Here is a 21,489-nt window from a genome sequence, read left to right on the forward strand (position 1 = left end):
GGCAGTCCAGGTTCCCCTGATTTAACTTAGTCTCTAATAGCCTGCCCACTCCTGATGGTGCCCCTGAGTCCAATTGGATCATCTTGGGCTCCCTTACATGACTGGATGGCTGCCAACTTTGTCCAAACCAATATGTGTCTGCAGGCACCAAAACATTATAAACCAGAGAAAAGGACAAGTGGGCAGGTGGGTGTTTGTTCAATGGTTTATTATTTACTTTATTCTTATATTGCACTATTCATTTTACACAGTGTTTTGGCTTCAGTCCCAAGGTGAGCTCACCACAACTCTGTTTATAAAACAATTAGTACATTTATTACTTAGTTCATGAGAAATATGTTTCCTTATAGGAAATACTGGCTTCACAGCAGCATGGTGCCGTTGTAATAACCCTATGGTTGTAGAATTGGCGTGGCACAAGACTAGAGTAACTCCAAGTTGGCAAAACAGACCTTACTTACAATGGGCATTGCAGTAACATGGGAAAGATTAGCACAAAGCAACCTAGGGATATAACGATTCTTAAACTGATCTAATTATAAAATGTGGCTAACATGGAAAAGAATATGGCCCTGTTAATATGGTCATGTAGCTACACATAAGCAATATACATACATATATATATATATATATATATATATATATATATATATATATATATATATATATATATATATATATATATATATATGGGCAGATTTACTAAGCTCGAGTGAAGAATTCGAATGAAAAAAATTTCGAAGTATTTTTTTGGGTACTTTGGCCATCGAATTGGTCGAATTTGATCGAATCCAATGATTCGAACGTTTGAAGTAAATATCGTTCGACTATTCGACCATTCGATAGTTGAAGCACTGTCTCTTTAAAAAATATTTCGACTTCATACTTCGCCACTTTAAACCTTTTGAGGTTCAATGTTAGCCTATGGGGACCTTCCCCAGCACTTTTCTCAGTTTTTTGTGGTCGAATAAAAATCCTTCGATCGATCGCTTAAAATCGTTCGAATCGTTCGATCGAAACTATTTTTATTTGATTGTTCGATCGAAGTATTTACGGTAAATCCTTCCAATTCGATATTCAAATTCTAAGGATTTTTTTTTGAGGGTTTTTTAAACCCTTTGAAATTCGACCCTTGATAAATCTGCCCCTTAGTGAGAATTTCTGTGAATAGTTGGATGGTTTGGACACTATTGCACTTCAATTTTCTCCCTTGGCAAATATTCCATGAAAAGTAAAATAGAATCATATTACACTACATAGTTTCTCTCTTTTCTCCATAGTTCCTTGTTTGGTTTTCTTACTCTCTGTCATTCCCAACGGACTAGAACACTTTATAGAAAGTGTGAAATGTCATCTGATTTGGGATTTGATATTTTTTTAAATATATTTTCCATTTGAAATCAGTGTCTCCAGATTATAATAGACCCCACAGCAAATAATTTTGAAGACCCCCCTGAACATCAGTAAGATGAGGTGTTAAGGGCACAACAGCTCCTGTGGGCATTTTAAAACATATGGTGGGGAGGATCCTACCCAGTATTCCCTTTTATGCCTTTTTATCTCTATAAACCGTTTTATTATGCCTGATCTCACTGGGCTTGGCCTGCCAAATAGCATCCTTGTGTTCCTCAGAGACTACGTGGAGTTGGGTTTTGCATACTCCTCCTTAACCCACACACTGGTGTTTGCTTTCCAGCCCAAAGGCATTCTCCTGTTTATATACACATATGTATGTAGCCCAAACAGTAAGTAAATTTGGTTGGTGAGCTCCGTAGAAGCTCTAATCTTGCGCACTCTCTCCCCAGATCTGAAAGCTGCTACTTGGACTTTCAGGGCACTGTTAGGAAAGGACCCTCAGGATGCCTCTGGATGAAGATGGGCCGAGTTGGAAGAAAAGAGCAGAAGACATTCGGGACATCTATGAATTTCGGGAAGTCTTAGGAACGTGAGTATCTCAAGGATGAGGAGGGGCAGCAGGGTTACTTTTTTTTGTTTTCTTTCATTTTGTTACTGTTTATCTAGAAACACTGTAATTATATCTACTGTCCATCTGTTCTATCATTGAGGATACACTAGGGTTCCTTTAGTATTGGGGGCTCCTAGGGGTGCAGGGGCTGTGGCCGTACCTTTGCAAATAAGGACATTTTCAATATCGGTTCCTTAATAGGACAGTGGCTACATGGGTCAGTATCCCTTTAAGCCATCTCTGAATCATATTCTGGCTTTTATACAAGAACATATAATGACGCTGTATAATTATTGTTACGAACGAATACCCCCCCTGTATACAATACAAAGATGTATATGCCAAACATACAGATTATGCACAAATGCAGGGGCAATGCAGAGGTTAACAAGGGCACTGCTTCATATCGAAAATCGGGGTATGGGGCTTGTTATCCAGAATGCTCGGGACCTGGGGGTTTCTAGATAATGGATCTTTCTGTAACTTGGATCTTCATTCCTTAAGTCTACTAGAAAATCATGTAAAAATTAAATAAACCCAATAGGCTGGTTTTGCTTCCAATAAGGATTAATTATATCTTAGTTGGGATCAAGTACAAACTACTGTTTTATTATTACAGAGAAAAAGGGAATCATTTTTAAACATTTGGATTATTTGGATGAAATGGAGTCTATGGGAGTTTCTGTAATTCGGAGCTTTCTGGATAACGGGTTTCCAGATAATGGATCCCATACCTGTAAAAAAAAAATGTTTTCTTTTTAACATGGATAGAAAGTTACAGTGGGTAGGATATACATGGCTGGAAGGTTTTGCCTCAGCTACTCTGCAATGCATAGGAGAATATATAAAACATTCAAGCCCCTTCAGCCCAATTGTTGTTTTTGTCCTGCTGCAAACAACTCACACATGCTGGGAGCAGGGTCCTTAATCAATATATAATCTACAGTCTGGTCATTTCCCTATGGGACCAGACTGTAAATTATATCCTTATAAACGGCGCGTTCTGGCGTCAGAACGCGCCGTTTATAAACTTAAAGGGACAGCACTTGTAGCTGCTGCTCTCTCCTCTACACTTGTTTCCCGCAGTTTGGCTTTCATGCGCCACATTTCGTTGCTTCGCCCGCACTTAACACGCGCCACCTGTTTCACTGCCTCCCATCTATCGCTGCACATTCCTTCCTCCCAGGTCACCTGCAGCTGCCTCCCTGGACAGTGTCGCTTCCTTTCTCACACGATTCCTCTCCACTCTCAATGCCCGTCGCGTCCACTATGGCAGTCACTCCCCCCTCCCATCCATCATCTCAAATCTCGCTCCCCCTCGCACCAACTATTGCATGTCTGGGAAGGGGGTGTGACTTCCTGTGTGAGGACTTTACTGTTGTGAGGTAATTTTGAGTAAAACAGCAGAAAAAATTAGAGCAAACAGAAAGGAATCAGTAGTTACGATTTCTAACCATATTGCTGACAGAAAAAGTCTCGCTCCCCCTCCCATCAATCATCTCAAAACTCGCTCCCCCTCCCATCCATTATCGCAAGTCTCGCTCCCCCCCCTCCCATCACTATATCAAGTTTCACTCCCTCTCCTTCCCTTGGCCCACCCCCATCTCTGATGCAGCAGAATGTCATCACACAGAGCAAGCTCCTGCAAAATCTAAAGAAAGCAAAAGTAATACAGGTACCAAAAGGGATGCAGGGGGAAAAAAAATCAACAAGGAGGGACAACAGCAAAAAAAAGTTATGCATTTTGTAAAAAGCAAGGACAGGATGTAAAAATTGAACTTAGAAACTGTAGATTATAATAAATAATGTACCCCCTACTTAAAATTTATAAATATATTATAAGCACCTCGGAGTTATGTGACCTGTATAAAAGCACTCGGCCTGCGGCCTCGTGCTTTTATATGGTCACATAACTCCTCGGTGACTGATAATATCTTTATAAATTACAGTAGGGGGTACATTATTCACTATATAATACACAAAAGCCATGAATATCCTGTAAATTATATCCTTATAAACGGTGAGTTCTGATGTCATCAGTTATAAATGGTGAGTTCTGATGTCATTTCTGTCACATGACTCACTGAAATTTGTGTATTATAATAAATAAAGTACCCCCAGTTGTAAAATATGAGGATATTAGAAGTTACCTCGGAGTTCCATGACCTGTATAAAAACACTCGGCCTCGTGTTTTTATATGGTCATGAAACTCCTCAGTAACTTATAATATCCTTATATTTTACAAGAGGGGGTACTGAATTCACTATATTATTAGTACTGCCTATAGCTCTATCATTGATAGCAGTAGTGATTGCTGTATCGCAAGAAAATCTAATGCAGCCCAATAATAAACAAGAATTGTAGGACAATAATCATTTTAGACATTTTGAACTAATTTCAGAAACTTGTGTTGTTAAATGCATTTTTAAAGCAATGAAGGGTCCAATGTCTTGAAGGCAAATCTTACTTATTTTGTTCCCTCTGAGCAGGAACGACACACCTGACATTTACTAACAGTCACCCCCCATTAAAAAAAACAAAGGCTCTATGTGCATACACCCAGAGCAATGTGCTATGTAAATCCAGCCGATCTGAATAAATAAACGCTCTTCATACATCTGCCCACACACATATTTGCTCTGATGAAGGCTCATTGAAAACTGTATACTGTAAACTGTTTCTAAGGAATTAAAGGCATTATACAAGTATTTGCAGGTGTTTCTGCAAGGTTGTGTTTATTCATGGCAGGAGTGGGGGCTAAATGGGCTCTTTGGGGTTCCTTTATTTATATAAAGAAGATGTGCCCAATTTACGGTTCTCAGCTCTAATATACAGGGCAGGCCTATTTGGGAGGGTTATTGTTTTTTTAATAGGGGACCCCATTTTTTGATTCTTTTTTTTTATTGCACAGTTGCCCAAAATATTAAACAAATGGGTTTCTTGGTTTACCCTGTGTTTGCAGGAGTGAAGGGAACCTTGAAAAACTACTGAAGGGCTTCAGCTTGCACAACTCAGATATAAAGCAATAAAGCACTTTGCCCTATCATCTCCACCTTTCCCTACCATGTCCACCTTGGCTATTATTTTTTTCTTTTTTAATGCAGCCGCATCGCTATTGCGCTCGCTGCACTAGAAGATATCTTGGCCCTCCTGGGGGCCTGGGTCAGCAGGGGCCGGGGACCACTGAGTTTTTTCCCCATGTTCCAACCCTCCCCAGGCCGGGAAGCCATGTTCATTTAGTTGTAAGGGACCCCAAGATTTCAGATGGTGGCCCCATTGCATTCTGGATACAGTTATTGCTAAATGGATTTCACAAAATACCATGATGAAACTTGCGTGGCAAAAGGACATTGTATGTTTATAAAGCTGAGAATGAAATGCAAACTGACTGCCGTAAGCTCATCTTGTGTTTGTAGCTTTTAATGGGCTTGTGTTTGCCAGTTCTGTTTTAAATAAAATACTTTTGTACAGTAAATAAAGATAAAAACCATAACATAATCACAGCTGGCCGGCAGCTCCTATCCACTTATGTAGGAGAGCTCAGAATTATAAACATGGAAGATGTAAGGGAGTGGAGCACAAGACAGTGATGTCCATTGAGATGGAGATATCGAAGCTAAGATATAGATTAAAGGGCACAATGGTGGCAGTAACACTTTATATCAGTGTGGCCCATTCTAACAGGTTCATTTAACCCCAGGGGGATATTGCCCATAGGGATAGTTTCATGCTTATTTTGGGTTGCCATCTTTTTTTTTTTTTGAAAAGTAATATCAGATTTTCTATTCTAATAGCCTTGGCACCAAGCATCATTTTTACCAGCCATGTGTCACCAGGCTCGTTTCAGGGGCTGCTGCCGCCTGATGCCGCCCTCCCTCCCGATCCGCACTTCTAACTTGTAGCATCGCTAGTGCAGTGAGTGCTGTTGTGCTCGCTGCACTAGAAGAGCCGAATTTCCGTTTTAAAAATGGAAATCCGGCTCTAAAAGTTACCCGAGGTGGCTTTTTTCCGCCCCTGGTAACTGACCGCTCCGTGATGCCTGAGGCAAGATTCTCACGTGTTTGCTGGACATGATGTGTTCAGTACTTGCACATAGTGACAGACTAGCCCACTGGGATACCAGGAAAACTCCAGGTGGGCCCAGGTATTGGTGGACTTCTTGCTTCTAACCAGTGCCGGGCCAACCGGGGCAGGCGCCCCAGGCAGCCTGGCCCGGCAAAGCGCCCAATACCCGAGTGCGCATGCGCAAAAAAATACGAGTGCGCTCTTCCGGTTTTTCGCGCATGCGCACTAGTATTTTTCGCGCAAACGCACACACGCATACGCCGGCCAGAACAGGGACCGGACTAGGGGGATAGCAGAGGCAGAGAAGGTGCGTGCCTGGCGCCCCTCCAGCTTTGCGCCCTAGGCACGTGCCTTCTCTGCCTACCCCTAGTTCCGGCCCTGCTTCTAACCATTTAGCCTTTTTCACTGTCATTCCCTAAAAAATGCATATTAATGGAAGAGCATAGTAAGTAGATATAAAAAACTAGGAGAATATAGAGATTGAGTGAAGAGAGGAGGAATAATAGTGGGTTCACAGCCTAAGGTTTTCGGGTGGGCCTCTGGCATCCCAGTCACTGCACATGTAGGGAGTGCATGACTCTTCCCAAGCCTCTTTGACAGAGCAATTTGAGCAAACTTTAAAGCAGAATTAAAGCTAAAAGGGGTTGTTCACCAAATTCACTTTTAGTAGGATGTAGAGAGTGATATTCTGTAATTGTTTTTTTAGATATTTAACTTTTTATTCTGCAGCTCTACAGTTTTAAATGTTGGCAATCCTAGGCTCCAAATTACCCTAGCAAACCTGCATTGATATGAATAAGTGACCGGAACATGAATAGAAAGAGGAGTAATAAAAAAAAAAATAGAACTAACATTACATTTGTAGTCTTAAAGTGCATTTGTTTTCAGATAGGGTCAGTGACCCCCATTTGAAAGCTGGAAAGAGTCAGAAGAAAAAGGCAGATAATTAAAAAAAAACTATAAAAAAAAAGAAAGTATGAAAGCAAATGGAAAAGTTGCATAGAATTAGCCATTCTATAACATACTAAAACTTAACTCAAAGGTGTACTACCCCTTTAACAAAAAGGCAGGCTAGAAATGCTGCACATTATGATCTGCGGTTTAAGCAACCATAGCCCTTCAGCTGTAAATTTCTGTGCCACTGAATATGCCCCATCAGCTTTTTGTTTTCTACACATATTCTGGGCTGCTGTCACCAGGGCAGCCATTAGAAATCACGGGGCCCCATACAACATTTTCGGGGGCCTCACCCACCCTGGCTCCCAAGCCCCACCCCAGATCCCGCCCACTACACATCACAGTTAAAAGACCACACAGACATCAGCGCTAAAAAAGTAAACCCCCCCACACACAAGTTATAAAAAGCTATTGATGGCTAGGGCCTCCCATAAAAGCTTTTTTTTTAAAAACATTGGTGCCAGGGCCTATAGAATATTAAAATAATACATTGTGGCGAGGGGATTAAAAAAAACAAACACAAATTGGTGTTCAGTAGAATTGAACTCGTGGCTTCAGGACTTCAACTTCGCCTCATCTTCAACTTTTCGCCAAATCAGGACTTTAATTCCGGCTGTTTTCGTGACTTCGGGTCTTTTCGCCGCTTTGGGAGTTCGGCTGTTTGACTTTTCGGCACTTCTGCTTTTTCGGCTGTTCGGCTGGCCGCAGATCTTCGGCGCTGGCAAGGGGGACCCGTCTTTCTAAACTGCAGCATTGCCGGGCACCCCTTCATTCCCGGGCCCGGGACACTTGACCCCCCCTGGCTGCGGGCCTGGCTGTCACTTACCTGCACTCTGGGATCGACTCTCTACCCTGTGTGGCATTTGTACATTCTCCATATTTGTGTTTTCCAGGGAACATCGTTAAAGTGTAAGTCCCATTAGTGAATAAAAATACTGGCACCCAGAATAGGCTGAACTATAATATCAGGGTTGCCTACAGTCCCATTTTTGCTGATGTGAATTATTAACCATGCCCGTGCTGTGTATTATTTCTCTCTTTATATATAATTAATAGTGAAAATGTACATTAGAATTGTATAATTTTTGTGCATAATCATCTCTTGTCCTTGAACGACCTTTTAATGCAGTCGGCTTTGCCCCGAGTGCTTCACTTGCAAATAGTTATTGATCCTGTCAATATGCCCAAACAAATGTGTATTTGCACAAAGCCTTGGGCATTATTTAGTTAAGGGGAGGTATCTGCAAGGGCCAAGTCAACAGTATTTAAATAAAACATACATTTTTCCTCGTTTAGCTTTAGGATATATTTTGTAATAGAGACAAGAGACGCTAAGTGGAAGAATACTGTGCCAGATATGGGGATAAATGCACCATATGTGCTGATAAATAGAGAGCAAATAATCTCCCAAATTCCAACATGGTCTATTCACCCCCAAGCAATGGATAAAGACTCTAAGACAAATACAAATATAGAAAATATTTATAAAGAATTGCCACAGGCACCTATTTGTATTGGGCTTGGTGTTGTGTGCCCCCCTCGTCTAGGGCTTCTTATACTGGAATATTGTCACGGCTGAAACATGCAGCAGTGATAACTGACCCTCATGAGCGCCCCCAGGGATCAGCACGCACTTTGCGCAGTCAGCTAATACTGATACAGCTGTCACTTAGGGGGTTACTTATCAAAATCCGAATTGAATCTAATTTTTATTCTGAAATATACTCCGACCAAATCCGCACAGGTTATTTCCCCTTACATTTTCCCAAAAAAATCCAGTGCGTGAAAAAAAAAAAAAAATTGTGAAAATAGCACGAAAATTCTAATCGTACCATTTTTTTGCCCAAAATTATTTTTTCGGATTTTTGCCCAAAAACCATTAAAGCTTCGGATTTTTGTACGAAACCCAGCGCAGATCTGGATATCTTCGGGATTTCTCCCATTGACTTATCTACAACCTCGGCAGGTCTGAGATGCTGGATTTTTGGATTCAAACTTTTTCCATCCTTGGTTTATAATAAATCACGAAAATGTTAGTTTTTTTCTTCCATAAAAAATTTGGATTTTATAGTGACAAAAACTAAGCTTTTTGGAGCTTTGGGCATTTGGACTTTAATAAATAACCTTCTAAGTGTCAGTCTGTGGCTCAGTGATGGTGAAGGTAAATCTGCTTTTGAGCCCTCCTCTACCTCACGTCTGTCTGTACCACCTTCTCTCCTACTTAGCAGGCGCCTTATAGGTCTCCCTTCATGTATTGCACCTACACATGCAACTGCCTTGCACTACAGGAGTTGGTTGGTTGGTAGACTTGTGGGTGCCGCTCAGGTTGAAGATCTCAGTATAAGAAAAATTTACTATTTTTCTTCCAGACTCTTATGCAAACCATAACCTGGTTGCCAGGGTTAATTAAACCTTAGCAACCAGATAGCCTCTGTAATTCCAATTTGGAGATCTGCTGAACAAAACCCTAAATACATTTAAAAATAAATAATAAAAAAGGGGGGATCAATTGCAATTTGACTTAGGATATCGTTGTCTGCATCACGCTAAAGGTTAATTTAAAGGTGAACTTCCTCTTTTATACAATTCTATTTCGCTTTAAAGCAAATATTTCCTTTACTTCGGGCGACTAATCTCCTTCAAATGCTTCCACACTGGCAATAATTAATCGAAAAACATATTTGTCAATTCGGGCAGCTTTGGAAAATCGATCCAACGCATATGTTTTCCCACCAGCGATTTATGGCAGGCGACTAATCTCCTTGTGTGCCAGTACCCTTAAGGTGAACTGCCCCTTTAATGATAGCAGTAGCTTATTATTATCTTATTATTGTTCCAGTCAGTTGATGGGGATCCCCTCTGTTTACTGGTGTATATAACAACCAGGGCTGAGTCATGGATTTGGGACATATCTGAGATGGGAGTAATTTTTATGGATGCAAGTGTTTCCTAATGTGCAAATATTCAGTTTCCATGACCTCCTATGGCAGAGTCTAGTTACAGTCCCCCCCTCCCATATAATGTCATGCGTCTGTGTTTCCTTTCATTTATTTAAAAGGCAACCCCTGGGGATTCTTATTTAGTTTCAGTGGTATTTTTAGCCAAGCAGCATATTCTACTTTGGGGTGGAAGGTTAAATATATATAATAACATTGACCGCACCCTCCTTATATACACACCAAGCTTTAAACAGTACATGCCTATTCATATATTGTGTATACACATCATTGTATCTGTCAGAGAAGGAAGACAGTTTCGGGGAAGGATTTGGAACGGGTCGTGCTTTTGTAGTCAGGGCTTGAGAATCCACATGAACTTGTACATTCTACATAAACAGACAGATTCATTCCCCAACAGGTGGGGCAAAACTTAATAAAATAAATGAACTTGTAAATGCTTTGGATTCAACGTTTTTGTGGGTACAATACAAAACGTTGCACTAAAATTGGTACTTCTGATGAATATAGCAAGTACAGTAGGGAGAGATGGTGCCTATAGTAACAGTGGGATAATAGTCTCTAGGAAGGGAGTGTGACTGTGGGATAGCAGGTATAGTAGGGAGAGATGGTGCCTATAGTAACAGTGGGATAATAGTCTCTAGGAAGGGAGTGTGACTGTGGGATAGCAGGTATAGTAGGGAGAGATGATGCTTATAGTAACAGTGGATAATAGTCTCTGGGAAGGGAGTGTGACTGTGGGATAGCAGGTATAGTAGGGAGAGATGGTGCCTATAGTAACAGTGGGATAATAGTCTCTGGGAAGGGAGTGTGACTGTGGGATAGCAGGTATAGTAGGGAGAGATGGTGCCTATAGTAACAGTGGGATAATAGTCTCTGGGAAGGGAGTGTGACTGTGGGATAGCAGGTATAGTAGGGAGAGATGGTGTCTATAGTAACAGTGGATAATAGTCTCTAGGAAGGGAGTGTGACTGTGGGATAGCAGGTATAGTAGGGAGAGATGGTGCCTATAGTAACAGTAGATAATAGTCTCTGGGAAGGGAGTGTGACTGTGGGATAGCAGGTATAGTAGGGAGAGATGGTGCCTATAGTAACAGTGGGATAATAGTCTCTAGGAAGGGAGTGTGACTGTGGGATAGCAGGTATAGTAGGAACAGATGGTGCCTATAGTAACAGTGGGATAATAGTCTCTGGGAAGGGAGTGTGACTGTGGGATAGCAGGTATAGTAGGGAGAGATGGTGTCTATAGTAACAGTGAATAATAGTCTCTGGGAAGGGAGTGTGGCTGTGGGATAGCAGGCAGGTCCGGACTGAGAATTAAAATAGGAACTGGCATTTCAGGTACACAGAGGCCCAAACAGCTCCTACCAGCCCACTAAATACCGTATTTCTATGGCACCTTATAGCAGCCCCTCTGGCATTTGCCAGAACCCACAGATTGCCAGTACGGGCCTGATAGCAGGTATAGTAGGGAGAGATGGTGCCTATAGTAACAGTGGATAATAGTCTCTGGGAAGGGAGTGTGACTGTGGGATAGCAGGTATAGTAGGGAGAGATGGTGCCTATAGTAACAGTGGATAATAGTCTCTGGGAAGGGAGTGTGGCTGTGGGATAGCAGGTATAGTAGGGAGAGATGGTGCCTATAGTAACAGTGGGATAATAGTCTCTGGGAAGGGAGTGTGACTGTAGGATAGCAGGTATAGTAGGGAGAGATGGTGCCTATAGTAACAGTGGGATAATAGTCTCTGGGAAGGGAGTGTGACTGTGGGATAGCAGGTATAGTAGGGAGAGATGGTGCCTATAGTAACAGTGGATAATAGTCTTAGTCTCTGGAAAAGGACTGAGGCTGTGGCATAGCAGGTATAGTTGGATGATGCTTTTTGGCTGCTATTATAAGTCACAGTACTATGTTGCTGGGGTATGTTGATTTTATAGACAGTTATCAACAACTGAAGGACCATATGTTCAACAATAATGGTACTTTGACAATCACTTTTTGGTTCTTGGGTCAGTTTCCCTAAAAAACAAATATCAGTTTAAATCAGTGCTGTCTAACTTCTGTGGTCTCGAAGGCAGGAATTTTTCTGGCCTTGGTGGCAGAGGGCAGATAATGGAAGCCACACCCTGTTTTTAAACCACTTCAACATACCTCCCAAAATTTTGGAAGTAAAAAGAGGGACAAAAAAATTTTTCCCGCACGTAACGCAGCAATTTTTTTTGACCACACCCCTTTCTGTGGCTACACCCCCTAATTACCATGTTTGTTTTACAAAATTTGGCAGGTTATGAAAGTTTGAAAATATTTCTCCTTATCTAAACTGTGTTTTTGTATCTCAAAATTGTATCTTATATCTTATTTGTATCTTATTTGCACCTGTTAGCTGTTCTGGGCTCTCTGCTAAAAGCCAATTAAGTGAGAAACTTTGTTTCTTTTTCTGGCTGTTCAGTGCACAGAAAAGAGGGACTTTCCAGTACAAATGAGGGACTGCGGGTTGAGCTGTCAAAAGAGGGACTGTCCCTCCGAAAAAGGGACAGTTGGGAGGTATGCTTCAAAACTGCTGCGTGCACTTTCAGAAAAACAGAAGTCAGCGGTGGATTAAAAAGTAGCTTTATTTCCCCAACATTTCTCCACCTAACGCGTTTTGTGTGTTAACACACGTAGTCATGCAAAATCAATGCGTAGTTACCGCATTGTATTAAAATTTTTGGCTGCAGGGTAAGAGCATGCTGTTTTTAAACCACACCCACTTCAAACCACACCCATGTTACAACAAGATCTTTTAAGACCATGTCCACATTAATGGTTGTAGCACACCAAAAAACCAAATGGATATCATTCATATGTGAAAATATACAGCATGTCATATTAAAACCATTTGACTCTTCCTTCCCTGTGGATAACACTGCACCCCCCAGTACACGGTTAAACACCTTAGGTGCGCCCTAACAATGTCCAAATGCTCACAAACCCTACCAGGCTCACGTCCCACAGGGAGCATAGGGCAGGCAGAGTATGGCACACGAAGAGCATAGGGCAGAAAAAATATGGCACACACAGGAAGCATGCGGCAGGCAGAGTATGGCACACACAAAGATCATAGGGCAGGCAGAGTATGGCACACACAGGGAGCATAGGGCAGGCAAAATATGGCACACACAGAGCATAAGGCAAGCAGAGTATGGCACACACAGAGTAAAGGGCAGGCAGAGTATGGGACACACAGGGAGCATAGGGCAGGCAGAGTATGACACACACAGGGAGCATAGGGCAGGCAGAGTATGACATACACAGGGAGCATAGGGCAGGCAGAGTATGACACACACAGAGTAAAGGGCAGGCAGAGTATGGCACACACAGGGAGCATAGGGCAGGCAGAGTATGGCACACACAGAGTAAAGGGCAGGCAGAGTATGGCACCAGTCTAAGATGAACAGTTCATACTGTGCTACATACAGTGACACAGTGCTGGTGCCCCTCCTGAGTGTGAACAGGTGAACAATGTGGGCACTTTCAGTCTGGGTCTCAGGTGTGAACAGTACAGGCTTTAGGGCTGTGAACAATAGAGGTGTTATAGGTGTTACCAATGTATGGGGTTACAGTCTGAATTTAATGAGTAAACAATGCAGGAGCCAGTTAATCTCAGTACTGATACCTTTTAAATCTTCCACAAGGTAAGCAGTCACAGCAGACAGATTTTCATGTGGGGCCACACAAGGGGGACAGCACTGGTTTAAATGACCACAAATAATACAATTCCATTGGAAAAGCTGCTACTGGATTCTACTGTGACTTGAAACTAAACCTTCAGTCTTGCTCAGCAGGACAGTTGGTGTTTATCTTCCGTAACATTTTAGATTTTTGCAGTTAGTTATTCTTTCCTGGAAAAAAATGTTGTTTTTGCAGATTTCCCCCATTCCCCAAGTCCCTGTTGGTGGAAACTCCACATCTGCAACCGTTACAGAGTCTTTTGGTTTCCAAGTTTTCACAATCTGTTAACAGCGGTGATTCCAACGTGGGGAGGAAGTGAGAGAAAATCAGCAAAAAGATTCTGTCTCCATAGTCTGTGCCCACCCTGTGCTCTCGCCTGCCAACTTGGCTGTGGCATCTCTAGAGAGGTGCATTGTGTGAAATCCCTGGCTCGTAGCGTGCCATGTTACTATGAATGTCGCTGCTACGTTTCATATCTTTTTCCAAGGAACCAGTTCCGAGCCAAGAACTGAATGTATATTGTCATGACAGCAGCTGTGTAAATCATTCGCTTGTACATTTCATACTGGCTGGGTGGTTTGCCGCAGGGCTTGGTGCATTATTGTGGTACCAGTTTATTGTGACAGGGAATAATTGTGTGATACACAGGAGCACTTTAATGAGAAGTACAGTGGGGTAACTATAGAGACAGCAGACCCTCTGTTCACCAGGGGACAGGGCTATATATATATATATATATATATATATATATATATATATATATATATATCTAAGCACAAAAACATCCACTTATTGTAGAATAAAAAAAATCTTTATTTAAAGGAAAACTAAACCGTAGAAATGAGTAGGGCTAAATATGCCATATTTTATATAGTGAACTTATTGCACCAGCCTAAAGTTTCAGCTTCACAATAGCAGCAATGATCCAGGACTTCAAACTTGTCACAGGGGGTCACCATCTTGGAAAGTGTCTGTGACACTCACATGCTCAGTGGGCTCTGATTGGCTGTTGAGAAGCTAAGCTTAGGGCTCGTCACTAATTATCCAGCAGAAAATGAGCTTCCCCTGTAATATAAGCTGATGCTACAGGTTTGCTGATTATTAAATTCTGATGCTAATTGCACTGGTTTCTGTGCTGCCATGTAGTAATTATCTGAATTAATTACTAATCAGCCTTATATTGTGACATTTCTATTCTATGTGTACTGTATATTGTGAGTGGGTCACTAAGCTCAGTAAGTGACAGCAGCACAGAGCATGTGCAGTGAATCAGCAGAAAAGAAGATGGGGAGCTACTGGGGCATCTTTGGAGACACAGATCTTTACTGCTAAACGGCTGTGGTTGCCTTGGGCTGGTACAGAAGCCCAAAACATAATGTACAACATTGCTAACTACTTCTTTAGTTTAACTTTCCTTGTCCTTTAAACAATTATCTTGAGCTTAGGCTTGAAATAAAATAAAGATTTGTTTCTACTTTTTTAAACTGTTTTACGGTCTGATCTATATGTGGCTTCCTAGAATGCCCTAATATATATATATATATATATATATATATACACCCACCAGCTGAGGCTCACTCCCACCTGCCTGCCTGAAATTTTGCTCTCCCTGACCTTTCCCTGCCCCAACCAATAGAAGAAAAGCAGGTATGTGCTGGTTGGGGGCAGGGGGGGTAGGGTTGCCACTTGGCCGGTATTTTCTCAGCCTGGCCGGTAAAAATGATGGTTGATCCCAATGTTATTAATAAGGAAAAAAGATAAATATATAGGAAGTCCGGTATTTTTTTTCCAGAAAAGGTGGCAACCCTAGGGGGAGGCGGATGGAGACAGGTTGTGGCTGGCATGGGGGGTACCCTGGAGTTGGTGGAGGGGGCCGAGGGCAGCTATGTGTGGGCCCTTTATGTGGCCGACCCCCAGTGAAATCTGTCAGTTTGAGGGAGGGTGGTGAGGAACATAGGGCTGGAAATGCTGGAAATGATGTCAGACGCATGGTGTGCACAATGTCATTCCACACAATCGAGGGCGCTGTAAAGATCAGGTGCCGAGGGTGTCACCGGTCCTAAATAGATGACTGGCGGGGGGCCCACAGCAAGAAAGGGTCTGGCATTAACCTCCCCCACTCTGGGGTGCGTGTAGAGGTGTCCCGTGTTTACATTTTAAAACTGATGGCACACGGGGCAATTTAACCACCAGCTGCACTCTTTACAAACTGTCACATTTCCTAATGTCATGTATGCAAAGCACCCGGGTTGACTATCACACGTGGAACAGTGACAGGTGTTACTCCATGGAGCTCCATCTGTCACTGCTCCATGTGCACTTGTTCTCTCTTTCTCTGCATTGCAGAAACTTAGTGTTGTAGAGTGCCAGGTTGGGTTGGCAGGTGGGGCTAAGGTTTGTTAAAGGACCAGTTAAACCTGGTTTGGGGGGGACAAGTGAGCACCTCACAAAGGGCATAGTCCCAGAATGGCGGGGAAGAAGCACTCGGGGGGCGGGTGGCATTGGCTAGCATATGTTTGTTGAGAAGAATATGATTGGGCAGTGTCAGTGAGAGGGTTAAAGACAAAACAGGCATACGCTTATCCAGCAGAAGTACAGTATGTGTATATTTACTGAGAGGGGAGTTCTCTACTTGTTCTTGCATTTCTGGCGACCCATGTGAATAAACCCAGCTTTGCCATGCTAGTCTCATAGATGATAATAATTACGTTTCTCGTTTTCATTTCAATACAGGGTTTTTCAGGTTTTTTTATGCCGTGACCCCCCGCGACTCTATAGTCCCCTGAAGAAAACACATTTGATTGGCTCTTAATAACAAGGACACATATTATCTTTAGTTTACAGATAAGGGTAGATGTGAAACGGCACAAAAGTGTCGGCCGTAAACCAAAGTGGGTCTGAACCCTAATCTGCATGGTGTAAAAAAAGGCCAAAATAATTTGTAAAGAAATAATTGCTCCAGTGGAAAACAGCATAATGAGCGTTCAGGAGTCAGAACTAGCAGTGCAGGTAATAAGAAGAGTCTAATGCTTCTTTCAGTAGCATTTATGATTACAAGATGATTATGATACCAATAGAACTGATTGATATGTAGACAAAGCAGAGGAAGCAGTCTGTAGGATAATCATTTAACGGTCTTTCTTTCAGTGCACGGGACTCTTTCTCGTTACAAGTAATTCTGTTCCACCCTCGTAGCCGTGCCACAGACTGCCTAAATCTCTTACTCTGGATTATTGCGTTAATTAAAGATCATGGATCAGACGGGAGGATTAAGCCTGAACTCAAAGCAAATGGATCCAATGCTATTTGTGCTCAGTGCGGCCAGTGGGAGTTCTCAGTACATGATATTATTGCTCAGGACTCTTTGTATCAGGGCCTTGTGCCGAGCAAGAATTGATATTGAGTTCATAATGTTAAATAACTGTTCCTAAGGGCAGAGACACATGCTCAGATTGGGGAGATTAGTTGCCCAGCGACAAATCTCCTCTTCTTCGGGGCGATTAATGTTCCCGAACTGCCTCCCGCCGGCTAGAATGTAAATTGCCGGTGGGGTGGCATTCGGTGCTTTTGCTTTTCGAACTCGCTCGAAGTTGCCTCACGAGGAAAACGATGCACTCCGAGTACCATCCCACCGTCGATTTAGATTAGATTTAGTGTCTTAGAAGTCCCTAGCTGTGCAGTGTTAGGAATGAACAGATATGGATATGGAGAACACAACTTCCAGGCATATTTGCATTTGTACATTTTAATTTGTGCTGCCATATTGCTTTCTGATCTGTTATGTGAGGTTGGGGAAGGGTGTGCATATATACAGTAGAACCCCTGTTTTTTTTAGGGGACCAGAACAAAATGGTGTAAAATCAGGGACATGCATTATATATTGGTTGGACCACAAAAACAGTGTAAATTGAGAGAAAACTTAAAAACAATCAATCGGGATGTCAGATTAAGATTTCACTGAATTACACAAGATCCATGTTATCCTGTAAATTACTGTATATATTTCCAAACAGAGCTTAGTGATGTCATTGGTGTGTGAAACTTGTGCATTATATAAAAAAATAAAATAATGTACCCCCTGTTGTAAAATATAAGGATGTTAAGAGTTTCCTGGGAGTTCCATAACCTGTATAAAAGCACTCGGCTTGGGGCCTTCTGCTTTTACAGAGTCATGGAACTCCTTTGTGATTTCTGATATTCTTATACAGGTATTGGACCTATTATCCAGAATGCTCGGGACCTGGGGTTTCTACGGACAACAGATCTTTCTGTAATTTGCATCTTCATACCTGAAGTCTCCTAGAAAATCATGTAAACCATAAATAAACCCAATAGGCTGGTTTTGCTCCCAATAAGGATTAATTACATCTTAAGTGCAAGCTACTGTTTTATTATTACTATGGATGCACCAAATCCATGATTCGGTTCGGGATTTGGCCAGGATTCGGCCTTTTCAGCAGGATTTGGATTGGATTTAACCCTTTTGCCCGGCCGACCCAAATCCTAATTTGCATATGCAAATTAGCTGCCAGGGAGGGAAATCGTGTGACTTTTTGGTACAAAACAAGGAAGTAAAAAAATGTTTTCCTCTTCCCACCCCTAATTTGAATATGGTTTCGGCCAAATCCAAAATTAGGGGAAATCATTTTTAAAAACTTGGATTACTTTGATAAAATGGAGTGTAGGGGAGACGGCCTTTCCATAATTCGGAGCTTTTTGGATAAGGGGTTTCCGCATAACGGATCCCATATCTGTTTACAATACAAAGGGCGGTGCAGAAGGTGTGGCTGGTTTGTCTTCAGTGAGTTTTTCGCTCGGTGGCATGTGTCTATATGCTGAATATGCTGTGGCTGTTCATGGAAAGCATCATGGCAGCTCCCTCATCTAGTTACAAATGGACTTATGCTGGCGAGCTTCCGGTAAGCTCCCGTGTCATGAACTTTGCATCTTGCACTTGAAATGAGCATTAAATCTGTTTCCATTTGGAAGTTGAGCTGGGCAGTGTTATTTAGAAGTAATATCCTTAGAACTGCTGTTTCCTGTTTTTGTAAACATTTATGACAATATGGAAACAACACGCAGCAGTGTTTAGAGCAACAGAGCTTACGTCTGGGCTGCGGAGAAGCCTCTGTTATTTCTTGGGTTTATTCTCTGTAATTCTTATATAAACTTGTTGCTGAAATATTGCTTTCACTGTTTACACTGCGAAACACTTAATATATTAATATATTTATAAAGGGGGGGAGGTGGAGATTCTTCATTAGCTGGGCTTAGCTTCCATTAAACTGACAGTACAGTATGAGGGTTTGACTTACTGTGTAAATATGGGTCGGAATTGTCACCGGGGTGGGTGCTCACCTACTGAATTACAGAAAGGCCGTCTCCCATAGACTCCATTTTATCAAAATAATCCAAGTTTTAAAAAACGTTTCCTTTTTCTGTGTAATAATAAAACAGTAGCTTGTACTTGATCCCAACTAAGATATAATTGATCCAGCAAAACCAGCCTATTGGGGTTATTTAATGTTTACATGATTTTCTAGTAGATTTAAGGTACGAAGATCCAAATTACGGAAAGATCTGTTATCCAGAAAACCCCAGGTCCCGAGCATTCCGGATAACTGGTGCTATACCTGTATTGCCTTGGGTACCTGGCTTTGGTAAACACTAACAAACAAGGGAAAGTTGTGCTCACCACTATTTTTTAAAAACATTAGACGGGGGTGCAATGAGGCTGTGACCACAAAATACATATAGTCAAATACAAGAGTCCTCTGCACTCAACCCATTAACAATATATTTAAGACAGAGACATTTTGTGCATACTGCTACTGAAAAATGCCTTACCCTTTAAACAAAACAGGGATTGTTTGTCCATATATTGCAATATATTTAAGCTGGCCAACTACGTCAAAGTCATCCCATATCTGGCCAGTCCTATGCTCAATTTTATCTGATTCATTAAGAATTCTATTGCTTCATTATACATTTTACAAAGGGACTTGGTTTTACCTGCAACTTAACTTGCTGCTTTCAAAGTAAACCTCCATACTTGGCTGCCCTTTTATTAGACACCAGTGGGATCACCTGACTATAGCTGGGAAGGGTGGGAGCTACAACATGGAGCTGGTCACTGCTCCTGTATAAACTATAACAAACAAGGGAAAGTTGTGCTCACCACTATTTTTTTGGTAGACACTGGTAATCAAAGATGCTTTGCAATTGGTCTTCATTTTTTTTATTTTTTATGATTTACATTGTTTTGTAGCCAGCAGGCCTGATAGTTCACCTTTGAGTTAACTTTTAGTATGATGTAGAGAGTGATATTCTGAGACAATTTGTAATTGGTTTTCAGTTTTTATTATTTGTGTGTTTTGAGTTATTTAGCTTTTTATTCAGCAGCTCTCCTGTTTGCAATTTTCCACAGTCTGGTTGCTAGGGTCCAAATTACCCCAGCAACCATGCACTGATTTGAATTGATTTGAGAATATAATATGAATAGGAGAGGCCTAACATCTATCTGGTTACTAGGGCTCATTTAGCCAAGAAAACTGGCAGCAGTTAGAAAGGCAGGACAGATGATGTATAGTAGACAGCCTAAAATCAATAAATTATAATGAGTAATGATACCATTCTTAGTCAGTTTGGTTTTGATTGCTGTGGTCAGTGACCCCATTTACCATATATTAGATGAAGGACAGAAAGAGGCAAAACAGATCAAATAATCTGAAAACTATAAAAAAATAATTTTTAGAAAAATGAAGGCCAACTGAAACCTTGTTTAGAATAGGTTAATTTATTACTGGCCAAAAAAAAAAGTTCAGGGGGTGGAGTTTTGCAGCTCAGGGGCTGGAATGGGTGGGTCAGGGGCGTGGCCGAGTGGGTATATGGGGCCCTGCGATTTCTCATGACAACGCTGGTTTCAGTAGGAGAAGGATGAAAGCAAATGTCTGATTGGTGGCCTTTGGAAAAGAATGACTGCAAAGTTCTGATTGGTGGCTATAGATGAAGAATGAAGGCAACCATTTAATTGGCAACTATAGGAGGATGAACGCAGATGTTTGTTTTGCATACCTCCCAACTGTCCCTTTTTCGGAGGGACAGTCCCTCTTTTGACAGCTCAACCAGCAGTCCCTCATTTGTACTGGAAAGTCCCTCTTTTCTCTGCACTGAACAGCCAGAAAAAGAAACAAAGTTTCTCACTTAATTGGCTTTTAGCAGAGAGCCCAGAACAGCCACAGCTAAAAACAAGATACTTTGCAACAATTTTGAGACACAAAAACACAGTTTAGATAAGGAGAAATATTTTCAAACTTTCATAACCTGCCAAAATTTGTAAAACAAACATGGTAATTAGGGGGTGTGGCTACAGAAAGGGGTGTGGTCAAAAAATTGCTGCGCTACGTGCGGGAAAATTTTTTTTTGTCCCTCTTTTTACTTCCAAAATGTTGGGAGGTATGGTTTTGTTGCTGCTGCTATCGGTGACCTGACTGGGGCAAATGTGCCCATGATACTAAGAGACTCCTGTAGTAGAGCGTGAGTGTGGGGGTAACAGGACAAATGTAAAATTCATTCCATTTCAACACCTTCCCTTCTTTTGTGGTTCCCCGCCTGCCTGTCTGTGACCTTTGAGTGCGGCCATTGCAAATCCAGATGTTGTTATATGAGAGGAGGAAACCAACTGGCACCCCCACCCACCCCCAGGCAAATTGTGGAGATTATGACATAAGGTTCCTGCTTCCATAGCAACTGCTGCTGATTGCTTCCATATGCACGTCTCCTCGCCCAGGGAAAGTCTGTTTATTCCTCTTCTGCTCTTGGTTTCAGGCTGGAC

At 41.8% G+C, this 21,489-nt stretch overlaps 1 protein-coding gene across 3 annotated transcripts in view; it reads left to right on the forward strand.

Annotated features, from left to right (window-relative positions):
* The window catches only part of camk1.L (calcium/calmodulin-dependent protein kinase I L homeolog), a 114,433-nt gene that overhangs the window by 35,034 nt on the left and 57,910 nt on the right, over positions 1–21,489 (forward strand). For all 3 annotated transcript variants that reach the window (XM_018256543.2, XM_018256541.2, NM_001088849.1), the window contains 1 exon segment: positions 1,806–1,945. In XM_018256543.2, coding sequence (XP_018112032.1) covers positions 1,860–1,945 — 86 coding nt within the window. In that variant the 5' untranslated portion in view covers positions 1,806–1,859.

This window comes from Xenopus laevis, chromosome 4L (assembly GCF_017654675.1).
Source record: "Xenopus laevis strain J_2021 chromosome 4L, Xenopus_laevis_v10.1, whole genome shotgun sequence".
Lineage (NCBI taxonomy): Eukaryota > Metazoa > Chordata > Amphibia > Anura > Pipidae > Xenopus > Xenopus laevis.